Source organism: Mastigoproctus giganteus, chromosome 6, assembly GCF_048544385.1.
Source record: "Mastigoproctus giganteus isolate SK-2022 chromosome 6, ASM4854438v1, whole genome shotgun sequence".
Classification (NCBI taxonomy): Eukaryota; Metazoa; Arthropoda; class Arachnida; order Uropygi; family Thelyphonidae; genus Mastigoproctus; species Mastigoproctus giganteus.
In genome coordinates, this window is record NC_143580.1 from 115,166,803 (window position 1) to 115,180,985 (window position 14,183).

The 14,183-nt window shown below is 37.5% G+C and overlaps 1 protein-coding gene across 3 annotated transcripts in view; it reads right to left on the bottom strand.

Annotated features, from left to right (window-relative positions):
- LOC150084519 (staphylococcal nuclease domain-containing protein 1-like) overlaps positions 1-14,183 on the bottom strand; it is a 313,589-nt gene that overhangs the window by 271,422 nt on the left and 27,984 nt on the right. For all 3 annotated transcript variants that reach the window (XM_090376405.1, XM_090376406.1, XM_090376403.1), the window contains exons 2-3: positions 7,152-7,301; positions 6,848-6,971 (exon numbers count right to left, since the gene is read on the bottom strand). In XM_090376405.1, coding sequence (XP_090232531.1) covers positions 6,848-6,971; positions 7,152-7,301 — 274 coding nt within the window. The remainder of the gene's footprint in view (positions 1-6,847; positions 6,972-7,151; positions 7,302-14,183) is intronic.

Genomic DNA, 14,183 nt, shown 5'->3' on the forward strand with positions numbered 1-14,183 from the left:
AGCGGCGAAGGATCAGTTGACTTTATTGTTGGGTGGTAACGCTGCGGGCCATTTAAAATTAATACCCCTTTTAGTTTATTTGGAAGAGGGCCAAAGTTCAACTCAAACCCACACATTTTTCATGATTAAATTCATCCATTAAATTAAATCAATTAAATTCATTATTTTAATTAGAATTTTAAGTTTACTTTTGATACGCAAGTAGTTACCATATAATTATACGTATGTAATGCAGAATATTTTATATGTGCAAATATTTGAATATTAAATATTTTGACCGACGTTTGTGCATCTTTTCATTACTGTTTATTATTGATTAGGAAATATCCTATGGCACTGACTGCAACTCACAGATACATGTTACCTTATGGGAAAGCGGCGCTCGCTTAGCGCGGATTCACTTAGCGCTCTGTTTTTCCGGAACGAATGATCAGCGTTAAGCGGGGGTCACCTGTATATAGTATTATCGATTAATCAGTAAAATTTATTAATCTTGTTAAACTTCATTATCAATTAAATTGTACTTTTTTCACTAAATAACGACTTAGATTTTACAAACGTAACATTATTAATTAATGTTACGTTTGTAACATTAATTAATAATGTTACAAAACTTGATACAGATGTTACATAAAGAAATTCTGAGATAATACTCGATACTGAAAAAAAATATATAATAAAATATATATATATAGTGTTATAACTGCATTGGGTTATAATTTTGTACTGAAATTGAATTTTATTGAAATGAAATTAAATCATGACTCAGACCAGCGCAGCAAATAAAAAGGCTCAAGCTAATGGAAGTGCTGCGACTCATGGGAGAACTGAGGGGAGCAGTTGCCCTCTGAATCACAGCCTTTTAAAATGCACTGCTCGCTTGACGTTTGTGGAGCAATCAGGTATGGGACATGATATTGCCAAGTGGAATGTCTTTGTGTGTGCGCGATGTTAAGAGTGTGAGGAAATCAGGCGAAAACTCAGAGTTGTTATGGGCCTATATGAGAGCAGGACAGGGTGGATACTCTCGAAGGATCTAAATTGAGGGACTCATCAAGCTTTCAGCTACCCACATCAATTCCACAGCTTGCACTTGAACATTACGCAACACAGCGACAACACCCAAGGCAGAATGCGCTGGTCCCATAGGAACTAGTAGTTATCAGTGACTCTATTGTCAGGGAAACATATTGTGTAAAAAGGATAGGTGGAACAGGACCAGGGTATGTCTGCAGGAGCAATGGTCGATGATGTTGTAGAGCAGATATCATCTTTTAAGGGTACAAAAGGTGATCGTATTGTACACGTTGGCACTAATGATATTAAGAGGAGACGGGCGGAATTATCAAACAAGTACAGGTCACTATTGAAAAAAACGGCGTGAATTAGTGTTGTATTTGAAAGTGTCTCCAATTCTGCCTACACATGATAGGAGAATGTATATGATGAGAGCCTTATCAATCAATTCGGCCCTGGAGAGATTGTGCAAGGCTCAAGGGGTAGAATTTTTCGCAGCCTGGTCTTTGCTTGTTAACAGGAGAGACTGCTTCTAAAGGGATGGGATACACTTAAATAAAAAGGGTGCAAGAATATTTGCTGATGCTATCAAGGCAGTGTTAGGTGGGTCGGAAAACTGCTAGATTGGGGGAGGGGGGGATACACAGACAAAAAGATTAACAGTAGCCGCTGGCAGAGGTGAAAGTGACTCTTGCACTGCATCTATTGGAATGAGCAGCAGCCTGGAAAACAAGATACAGGGGATTTCAGAAACTGCTGTGAGTCATTGTGGTACAAGTAAACACATGGGTTGTGTTAGGGTAGCTAAGAATAGAAACAGGTGCAGGTATACTTGCGTGTACACCAATGCTAGGAGTTTAGTAAACAAATTTGATGAATTTGAGGTATTGCTCAAAACATCAAAGGCAGATATTGTTGGGATATCAGAGACGTGGTGTCACACAGATATAAGGGATGCAGAACTGCAATTTGGGGAGTACGTCTACAGAAAGGATAGACAGGGTAGGAAGGGGGGGAGGGGTTATGCTATTAGTTAAGAAACACATAAAAACCAAGGAAGTGAAGCCAGTCGACATCGCTGGACAGTGCAGTGCAGTGTCGAGTCAGTTTGGTGTGACATAAGCACTAGGAAATTATAGGACTAATGACTCTGATGAGTATAAAAAAAAAAAAAAAAAAAAAAACTGTACAGGGAAAGAGTGAGTGGGCCAGTAAATCAGAGAGTCTTATAATGGGGGATTTTAATTTCCCAGATATTGACTGGAATTTGTGGGTTGGTCACTCACACACTAGCAAGGCTTTTGTGGATTTATTGGATGACTGTTTTCAACATCAGCATGTTTGCGAGGCAACTAGACGGAGTAATACTCTTGATCTGATTATCAGTAGTGATTCTTCATGCATTAAGAATCTGCAGATAAAGGAACTACTTGGTGACAGTGGTCACATTGTGCTGAAGTGGGATTTAATCAAAGAGGTAACTACCATCAAGGGTAAAGGGAAGAGTTTTTGCTTTCGTATAGGCGACTACAGAGGTCTGAGACAGCATTTAAATTTTATACAGTGGAACAAACTGATGATGTTACCAACAGGAAATTCAAAACGGGAAGCATTCTAAGAATTAATCTTGGATGCTACTAGGCTTTACATACCAACTAAGAAATATTGTTCAAGGTTTAGGCCTAAATGGATGTCAGATAAACTGAGACATGTGGCAGAGAAGAAAAATGCATGGGATACATATAAATTAATGGGTGACATGGAAGCCTAAAATAGATATAAGCTGATCTGTAACCAAGTGACAAAGGTGGTTAGGCAAGCAAAGGCAGATTATGAGAAATATTTGGCAAAGGATGCAAAGAAAAATAACAAAGAGTTCTTTACATATGTAAACTCAGAAGGAAGGTGATGAATCAGATTGGTCCACTGGATATTTACAGTTCAACTGTTGATGATCCTGCTCAGATGGCTAACAGTCTAAATGAGTATTCTGCATTTCGATTCACACATGGAGTTATTCAGGGAGGGGAATGCCAGAGGTGAACTAAACTCTGGCAGTGAGCTAGATGATTTTGTATTTACTGAGAGGAAAGTGGAGAAGAAATTGTTCAAGATAAACATAAGAAAGGAACCTGGGGTGGATGGGATCTATCCAGCAATATTAAAGGAGGCAGAAAAGTAAGTAAGCAAACCCTTAGTCATAATTATGAGAGCTTCTTCCTTGGACTCAGCGGAGGTACCCATGGACTGGAGATGTGCAAATGTGACCCCAATTCACAAAGGAGGATCAAAGGACGACATGAGTAATTATAGACCTGTTAGTTTAACTTCTGTTCCAGGGAAATGAATGGAGGCACTGGTTAAAGAAGCACTGCAGGATCATCTAGACAAGATTTCAGTTATAGCTCGGACACAGCATGGATTTGTTAAGGGGAAGTCTTGTCTGACCAATCTGATCGAATACTATGATGTGGTCACAAAGCAACTGGATGCAGGGAATAACTTTGATATCGTATATTTGGATTTTAAAAAGGCTTTTAAAATCCAAATATATGATATTTGGATTTTAAAAGCCTTTAAAATGAAATACTGCTGCAAAAATTGGAGCAGTGTGGCATTGGAGGCAAATTGCTGCTATGGATAAAGGGATGGTTGAGTGGGAGAACACAGAGTGGTAATCAATGGCCACTGCTCTTCATGGACTTATGTTATTGGTGGAGTCCCTCAGGGTTCAGTGTTGGGTCCATTGTTGTTTTCTGTATTTATAAATGATACTGATGATGGTATATCAGGCTTAATGTCGAAGTTTGCAGATGATACAAAGGTTGGCAGAGTTGTTAATGACACTAATGACAGTATGCTACTGCAACAGGATCTAGAAAAGTTGAGCAGATGGGCTGAGAGGTGGAAAATGAAGTTTAACATTGACAAATGTAAAATACTACATATGGGAATCAGTAACCCCAGAGTAACGAATCAACACTGTGGTACTACACTGACAGTGGTAGAGAATGAAAAGGGCCTGGGGATAATTGTGCTGGCAGATATGAAGTTTTCTGAGCAGTGCAGACGGTCTGCAAAAGTAGACCATGGTGTCTTGTCAATGATATACAGGAATTTTTCTAGCAGGGATAAGGAGGTGATTATCCCCATCTATAAGGTGATGGTCAGGCCACATCTTGATTACTGTATATAGGTCTGGAGGCCTCATTTTAAGAAGGATGTGGAGCTGTTGGAATGAGTACAGAGAAGGGCAACAAGATTAGTGAATGGAACAAAGGGTTGCTCTTACGAAGAAAGGCTTAATTTTTGCAGATTACTGTGTTTGGAGACTAGGCACCTGCGAGTTGATCTGATTGAGGTGTATAAGCCTTGAATGGTTTCAGTATGCTCAATGCTGATGGGATTCTTCCTCTTACTCAGAATAATCACCTCCTGAGAAGGCATAAATTCAAATTGAGGAAAGAAAAGTTGTAGGATAGATGTACGGAAGTTTGCCTTTAGTCAGCAGGTAGTTGATTGGTGGAACAGACTTCCATCTTTTGTTGTGGAAGTCGATAGCCTAAATAAATTTAAGGCTGAGCTAAACATGTATTTGGAACGAATGGAGGGGTGAAATCGGAGCTTCCCCCCTGCCATTGTATTGAATCAAACGAACAAAGCCCACGAGTTGTGATATGCCCGAAACATCAGTCAACTCATCAAGTGCCAGTGAAAAAAACACAACTTTGGATTCTACCTAAGAATTCATTGAATATTACATCTGCCATTTTATGAACTGTATTTGAAACTATATCATTACTGAAAGGAATATTTTTGGTTTAGCTAATCAAAGTAGTTTTCTGTTTTTCTGGAAACACTCTGGCAAGCACTTCTAATGATGACACTACACAATTTTTTTTATTTCTCCACTAGATTAAGGCAATGAATTATCGGTAATTATATTTGATAAATAAATGAAACTTGATTCGCTAACACTTTACTAATATTAGCTTGACCTAAATTTAAAATATTTTTGTCTTTCAAGTTTTTTTTTTTTTTCCTTCTGGAAGTTTAGCTTTTCTAGTATCACTAAATTTGGGAAAAGCTTCATGAAAATTCCTATGGCATGTTTAGTAATATCTTTCGCAATTCAACTTCCGATAGCCGGCCAAACAAGCCTGACATAATAAGCAAATTACACCAGTTCCACTGCTATTATCTATTACCAAATAATCATATTCCCAAGAGGATTGAAATGCATACTTTTCCATTTTTTATTTCTTTGCATTTGAAACATGTAGGTCTACATCAGACGACTGAGAAGGTAGTGTTAATGCATCATTTTCCCCCCTCTTATCATGTTCATTTCGGTTTCTTTTTAAAACCTTATCCATTTTGAAAGGGTTTCGTAACTTTAGTTAAATCTGTTAAAAGAAAATACATTTAAGCATTTACACACAAAATCAAAAGATTTATTACCATAACACTTTCATCACCTTTAAATGCAGGAATATACATTAAAGTACCTACTGCAGCAATGCAACTGAGTGAAACCTAGAAGAAACCTGTTAAAACTAGTAAATTGAGAATTGCATGAGGGAGTATTCCCAGTGTGTAGCAACACTACGGAAAAAATTATCATACTCTCAACAAAGTATTTTGTAAAAAATTTTCTTACTAAATGAATGTCAAATTAACAATAATTAATAAGAAAAAATTTAAGAATACCGTCAAAGTGTCAAACCTTGACCGTTTTTGGGATTAAAACGTCGCGAAATATATAATTTTCCTCCAATCACTAACAAAAGAAAGGATTTTCTAGCGAAGATTGGATGGATTTTTGTAAATTATCGCAGAAAGTTGAGAAACAGAAAGCACCTTTTTTTAAATACAAAGATTTATATATAAATTTTTTAGCTTAAGCAAAGGTGCTTGTGAGCACTGATTTTAGGATTGGTAGTCAGCAAAATTTATTTTTTAAAGAGCACAATGGTGCTCGTGAGCACCAGGTTAAGAACTCCTGCTCTAGATAGTTAATAATGACCCGGCAGTAATTTTAGAGTCTGATGAAGTTCAATGGCTACTAGGACAGCTGAGTGTTTTTCCTATGATAAACAGGAATTTTTTCCAGCAACAAATATGTGATTATCTTGTTTGTTTCACAATGGTTTGGTTTTACCTCAAATACTCGACAGGCTTGAAAGTATCACTTTAGGAAAGATATAACAGGTGCAGAGAAAAGCAACAAGATTAGTCAAAGGCACAAAAGACTGTAAACTGCAGTGTGGAAATTAGGACATGCACAGAGACCAAAGTGTGGATGCCTAAGGACTTAAAAGTGCTGAGTATACACTAAACTAAAAAGTAATACATGGGTGCATAAATTTAAATTGAATAAGGATGTTCGATGACAGAGATCTGGAGATCTGCCTTCAGGATAACTGTTTGTAGGAAATTAACTTCCCGCCAGTGTTGTGGAAGTAGCAAGTTAATAAATTTAAGCTGGGCAAATTATTAGAAGAGAAATACAGAAATACTTTTTTTTGATGATGCTGTCTTGCATCATTTTGCCAATGTCAAATAATCCTGAATATCAGTTTGGCATTTTCTACAATAAAAAAATCAGTTTTCAAACAAGTTCACTAGTGAGTTAAAGTAAGAAAATCTGGGTAAGCAAAACCATGATCAATAATGGATATCTATATTTCAAGCATAAGAATCTGAACTTCCCTTTATTTCATTAACTAATGTAATCATTTATTTTATTAATATACAGAATAATATAAAACAGAGACTGTATTGTACTGAAATTGCATTTTAATTATGGATTTAAAAAAAAAACCATTACCTTTGCCAAGAAAGACAGTACCAAATTCTCTTCCTGTTGTAGGATTTTTATGTTCAACTATAAAACACACTTCTTTTCCAATTAATTTTTTCCTCAGAAATTCTCTTGCCTCCCATGCATATGCCTAAACATTAAAAGATAAACTTAAACTTCTTTATTTTAAATTTTTTTTTAAATGAAAACAATGGCAATTATTATTATAAAAAACAGACTTTATTATTATTATATAAATCAGGCTTTATTATATAAAACAAAATAAAACTAAAATAAACATCTTTAATTTAAAATATCAAAAACACACTACCTCCTCTTTAACGTCTTGAGAACCTTCTATATTAGGATTTGCTCGACGGGCTAACTTTGGTGCAATAATACTAGACAAGCATACTTGTCTTTCTGGTGGGGGTCCACCTCTTGGCTGTCCTCTAACTACAATGGCATCACCAGACAAAACCTAAAATGAATGTACAATCAATCCATTTCCTTTCAATGATGAGATATTTAGAATTACAAAAAAACCCAAGAATATTTCTTACATTTCTCAATTAAAAGCAATACAGAAATTTAAAGTATCCCACCTATTCTAGCTTCTGCTTAACAAGGGAATTAAATGTTAACATCTCTGATGATTCGATATGCTAAGCATTATCAGTAGCCTCAAAAAAGAACTGCTTGCAATTATAAATCAATTATCTAACTGATAGTCTATCTCTAGGCAGATAAATTATGCCTAATAATTACTAGTAACTATTGCAGTGATGTCTTCTTTGTCCTGATCAACAATGCTGTCAGAACTAAGAATTCTTGGCTTAAGTACTGCAATTCCTATGCCTAACACGAACATACCAGTGTCAAATGTTTGACCATTTTCTATTCAGTTAAACAGAAATATGTATGCTTTGTCACTTTTCCCAAATTTTTAGCAAAAGACCAACCTATACTATAAAGAAAACAATGGGAATTAACAGAAACTGAGTCAGGTTCAGTAGATATATTCAGGGTAATAACATGATTTCTCCAGATTTCAGTGGTTGATACTCAGGATTATCAATCAATAAAATCTGGAGATGAACCTTCATGTTGTTAGTATTTTTCTGAAACTGACACTGACTGTTTCCATTAATTCCCTTCTTTCTCTACATAAATTCTTTCTACACACAGATCCTATTCTATCCTTCAATATGGCTTATTCCAGCAGAGTACTTCATTTCAAATTTTGAGATCAATTATTTACTAGACTTCAAAATCCAGCATTTCTTTTGGCATATCCCCACAAACTATATATCCTAATTAGTATTAGCTGACAAGACATACAAAATGGAGAGACTAGAGAATCTGAGAATGTCATTTTCGTCTTCCTTTAATTAGCATGATTTGCTGGGGGAAGGAACCATTACATTCTTAGAACAAAAGCAAAATGACACCCATAGTGAAGAGCATAAACAACACAGTAGTTAGATGCTTGATGTTTGAACAATGCAAAACAAGCAATTTTAAAATGTTACTGGCAATCTGAGAATGAGTAATTCAAAGACAGTGATGAGTCTGAGATATATCAGGTACTATGCAAGTAAAGATTCAGGGAACCCTGCTTTTCAATGGGCAAGGAAGATTCTGATATGGTGTCACAGTGACTCATTTCTTTGTGCACGATCACTACAAAAAACTGTAAGATAACCTAATTGCAAGGCTGGTTAACTAGTTAACCAGCCCTGTAGAAGCAGGGATGGGATACAGGGATAGGGTGCAAGAATATTTGCTGATGCTATTGTGGCAATGTTAGGTGGGTCAGAAAACTGCTAGCTTGGGAGGATTCACAGGCTAATAGATTAACAGTAGCTGCAGGCAGAGGTGGAAATCATCCTTGCACTGCTTCTATTGGAATGAGCAGCAGTCCAGAAAGCAAGTAGCTGCTGAGAGCCATGAAACAAGTAAACACATGGAATGTGTTAGGGTAACTAAGAGTAAGAACATGTGCACATATACATCAATGCTAGGAGCATAGTAAATAAATTTGATGTATTTGAAGTACTGGTCAACACATCAAAGGCAGATATTGTTGGGATATCAGAGACATGGTGTCATACAGATATAAGGAATGCAGAATTGGAATTTGGGGAGTACAATGTGTACAGAAAGGACAGACAGGATAGGAAGGGAGGAGGCGTTATGCTGGTGGTGTTAGTTAAGAAACAAAAAATCCAAGGAAGTGTATCCAGCTGGACAGTGCAATGTTGAATCAGTCTGGTGTGACATAAGCACTGGGAAAGCAAAAATGAAGGTAGGAGTTTGTTATAGGCCTAATGACTCTGATGACTTATATAAATTCTAAAAGGAAGGCAATGAATCAGATTTGTCCACTTGATATCAATGGTTTGATTGTAGATGATCATTCTCAGATAACTGAGAAACTAAATGAGTATTTTCCATCTACATTCACACATGAAGAATTATTCAAAGAGAAGAGGACCAGATGTTTATCAAACTCTAAGAGGAAGTTAAGTTAGTTAATTAACTATTTGGTTTTTAGGAGCATTAGCAACTAAGGCCATATTGCTCCGGGGATATGTGGTGGTCATTCCCTGACCTTTCCACATCGTCTGTGTTTTGTGGTCACGAGTTCAAACCCCAGTCAAATCAAGAAGTGTGTGCTATGGACTGCCGCTCCTGCCCACCTGGCTACGGAGGTGCCAAGACTACAGCAATAATTCAGACACAGTAAGGAATTGTTAAAGAGAAGTCTTGTCTGACCAATTTGGTTGAATACTAAAATGTAGTCACAAAGGAACTGGATGCAAAAAATAATTTTGATATCGTATACTTGGATTTCAGGAAAGCTTTTGATGCACATGGAACACTATTGTACAAATTGGAGCAGTATGGCATTAAGGGAAAGTCACTACAATGTTTGTTTGTTTGTTATTTGGTTTGTTATTAGGAGCATTAGCAACTAAGGCCATATTGCTCCGGGAATATGCGGTGGTCATTGCCTGACCTTTCCGCATCCTCTGTATTTGGTGGTGACGGGATCGCCCAGTCTAATCAAGTCACTACAATGGATAAAAGGATGGTTGAGTTGGAGAAGCCAGAGTGATAAGCAATGGACACTGCTCTTTGCGGACTAAAGTTATTAGTGGAGTCCCCCAGGGTTTGGTGTTGGGCCCATTGTTGTTTTTTGTATTTGTGTATTTATCAATGATATTGACAAAGGTATATCAAGCTCAATGTCAAAGTTTGCAGATGATACAAAGGTTGGCAGGGTTGTTAATATCAGTAATGACAGTTTGTTGCTGCAACAGGATCTGGAGAATTTGGTCAGATGGGCTGAGAATTGGCAACCGAAGTTTAACATTGACAAATGCAATGCTGCATATGGATAGCAGTAACCCCAGAGAAATGTACTAATTTTGTGGTGTTACACTCAGGGTAGTGGAGAATGAAAGAGACCTGGGGGTAATTGTGCAGTCGGATGGGAAGTTTTCTGAGCAGTGCAGACAGGCTGCCAGAGGAGGTCGTGGGGTCTTGCACTGATATACAGGAATTTTGAGAGTAGGAATAAGTAGATGACTATCCCCTTGTATAAGGCAATGGTCAGGCCACACCCTGAGTATGGCATACAGTTCTGGAAGCTTCATTTTAGGAAGGATGTAGAGTTGCTAGAACAGTACAGAGAAGGGCAACAAGACTGGTGAAGGGAACAAAGGGGTGCTCTTATGAAGAAAGGCTTAAGTTCTGCAAATTGCAGCTTCTGGAGACTAGGCACCTGTGAGGTGATCTGATTGACGTGTATAAGGCTTTCAATGGATTGACAGGCTCAATTCTGAAGGGATTCTTCCTCTTACTCAGATTACAAACCTGAGGCAGTATAAACTGAAACCAAGGAAAGACAGTTGTCGAACAGATGTGCAGAAATTTGCCTTTAACCAGCAGGTAGTTTATTGCTGGAACAAACTTCCATGTGTCGTTGTAGAAGTTGATAGCTTAAATAAATTCAAGGCAGAACTGGACAAAATTTGGAATGAATGGATGGGTGAAATGGGAAGGATTTTTTTTTTTTTTTTGGCTGATGCTGTATAAGCTTGCTTTCTTGCATCATCATATGCCTTGACTAATACAAATTATTTCACATTAATGTATTTGATTGGTTAAAAATTTCCGCAAACATTGAAGCCCAACAACATCTTTGGTTCCGGCAAGAGTGCACCCCCAGTGCCCAAAACTGCAGCAGTACAACATTAGATATGATGCATATATAAACAGCAGTGCATAGGATATGGAGGTGATGTGGATTGGCCACCGCTTTCACCTAATATCACCCCTTAGGTTTTTCTTTTGTGGTTTTATTAAAGCAAAAGTGTACATATGACTCACAGGCAATTCAGACCATCCCAAAAGGAGAGTAAGTAATGCATGTGCTGAAATTAACAGCATTATCCTAGAGAATGTTAATTCTAATTTATTATGTTGGTTAAAAACTTGTACTGGGGCAGAGGGAGACCACATCATTCAAAACTATACTGCTTACAATCTTCATATAAATGAAGTAGAATGTTGTTAATTACTTATGCAGTGTGTACTGCTGTTCTGTTAAAAGAATCTACCAATGTTGTTATTAGTTAAATATATATTATTAGTTTAATAGATGAACAGTGCACTGTTGAGTAAGTTTGGTGTGACATAAGCACTGCGAAAGCAAAAATAACAGTAGGAGTGTGTTATAGGCCTAATAACTCGAATGAGTACAATGAACAATTGTACAGAGAAATAGAGTGGGCTAGTAAATCAGAATGTCTTATAATGGGGGATTTTAACTTCCCAGATATTGACTGGAACTTGTGGGTTGGTCACTCACACACTAGTAAGACTTTTGTGGATTTATTGGATGATTGTTTTCTGCAGCAGCATGTTCAAGATGCAACCAGAGAGGGTAATACTCTTGATCTGGTTATCAGCAGTGATCATTCGGGTATTAAGAATTTGCAGATAAAGGAACCACTAGGTGGCAGTGATCACAGTGTACTGATGTGGGATTTACTTAAAGATATAATTACCATCAGGGGTAAAGGAAAGAGTTTTTGCTTCCATAAGGGTGAGTACAGTGGTCTCAGACAATTTTTAAATTCTGTACAGTGGGATCAACTAATGTTACCTACAGTAAATTCTAGGTGGGAAGCATTAAACGAATTAATCATGGAAGTTACTAAAAGTTTCATACCTATTAAGAAATACTGTTCAAGGTATTAGGCCTAAATGGTTATCAAATAAACTAATGAGACTCGTGACAGAGAAGAAAAATGAATGGGATGCATATAAATTATCAAGTGATTCAGAAGCCTATGGCAGATATAAGCTAGTCTGTAATCAGGTCACAAAGGAGGTTAGGCAGGCGAAGGCAGATTACGAGAAATCTTTGGCAAAAGATGCTAAGAAAAACAGCAAGGATTTCTTTACTTATATACCGTATTTCCCCATGTATAAGATGCTCCCATGTATAAGACGCACCTTAATTTTGGGGCCCGAAATTTCAAAAAAATGTATTACATAAAGTTATTGAACAAGTTTTATTCATCATAAAATTCATACAACTCCTCATAACTTGAATTCAGCACTGTATGAAAATCTTTTCTGAGCCATTTCTGGGCAGAACGTGGCAAAACCTAACCTAATATACCGGTAACAAGTGCGAAACAACGAGTGCAAAGACAACAAGCGTTAAAAAGCAGGAAATGCAAGTAAAAAAAAAAAATCTACAAACACTGTATAAGACGCACCTAATTTTTAGACCCCAAATTTTTCGAAAAAAGGTGCGTCCTATACATGGGGAAATACGGTAAACACTAAAACGAAGGGGATGAATCCGATTGGTCCACTTGATATTGATGGTTCGACTTTTGATGATCCTGCTCAGATAGCAAACAAACTGAATGAGTATTTTGCATCTACATTCACACGTGAGGAGTTATTAAGGTTTGAAAATGGCAGAAGGTTATCAAATTGTAGCAGGGTGCTTAATGATTTTGTAATAACTGAGAGCAAAGTGGACGAGAAATTGTTGAAGTTAAACATAAGAAAGGCACCTGGGCTGAATATAACTATCCAGTTATATTAAAGGAGGCAGCAAAGCAACTAAGCAAACCCTTAGCCATAATTTTGAGAGCATCTTTCGACTCAGGGGAGGTCCCCACTGACTGGAGATGTGCAAATGTATCCCCAATTCACAATGGGGGATCGAAGAGTGACACGAGTAATTACAGACCAGTTAGTTTAACTTTTGTTCCGGGTAAAATAATGGAGTCACTGGTTAAAGATGCATTGCAGGATCATCTAGACAAGACTGCAGCAATAAGTCAGAAACAGCATGGGTTTGTTAAGGGAAAGTCTTGTCTGACAAATTTGATAGGATATTATGATGTGGTTACAAAGGAACTGGATGCAAAAAATAATTTTGATATCATATATTTGGACTTCAGGAAAGCTTTTGACACTGTTGCGCATGGAAGACTATTGTACAAATTGGGACAGAATGGTATTAAGGATAAGTTGCTACAATGGATAAAAGGATGGTTGAGTGGGAGAAGACAGAGGGTGGTAATTAATGGGTGCTGCTCTTCGTGGACTAATGTTATTAGTGGAATCCCAGAGGGTTCGGTCTTGGGTCCTCTGTTGTTTTGTATATTTATCAATGATATTGATTAAGGTATATCAGGCTTAGTGTCAAAGTTTGCAAATGATACAAAGGTTGGCAGCATTGTTAATGACAGTAATGGCAGTGTGCTACTGCAACAGGATCTAGATAATTTGGGCAGATGGGCTAAGAAGTGGCAACCTTGACAAATGCAGGGTGCTGCATGTGGGTAGATGTAACCCCAGAGAAACGTACCAACTGTGCGGTACTACACTTAAGGTGGTAGAAAATGAAAAAGACCTGGGAGTAATTGTGCAGTCAGATATGAAGTTTTCTTTGCAATGCAGACAAGCTGCCAGGGCAGGTCACGGGGTTTTGTCGATGATATATAGGAATTTTGTTAGCAGGGAAAAGGAGGTGATTGTCCCTCCATATAAGGCAATGATCAGGCCACGCCTTGAGTACTGCATACAGGTCTGGAGGCCTCATTTTAGTATGTAGATTTGCTTGAGCGTGTGCAGAGAAGGGCAACAAGATTGGTGAGGAGAATGAAGGGATCCTCTTACCAAGAGAGGCTTAAGTTCTGCAAATTGCAGAGGCTGCAGACTAGGCACCTGCGCTGTGATCTGATTGAGGTGTATAAGGCCTTGAATGGATTGAGCACGCTGAATTCTGATGGGATCCTTCCACTTGTTCAGATTACGAACCTAA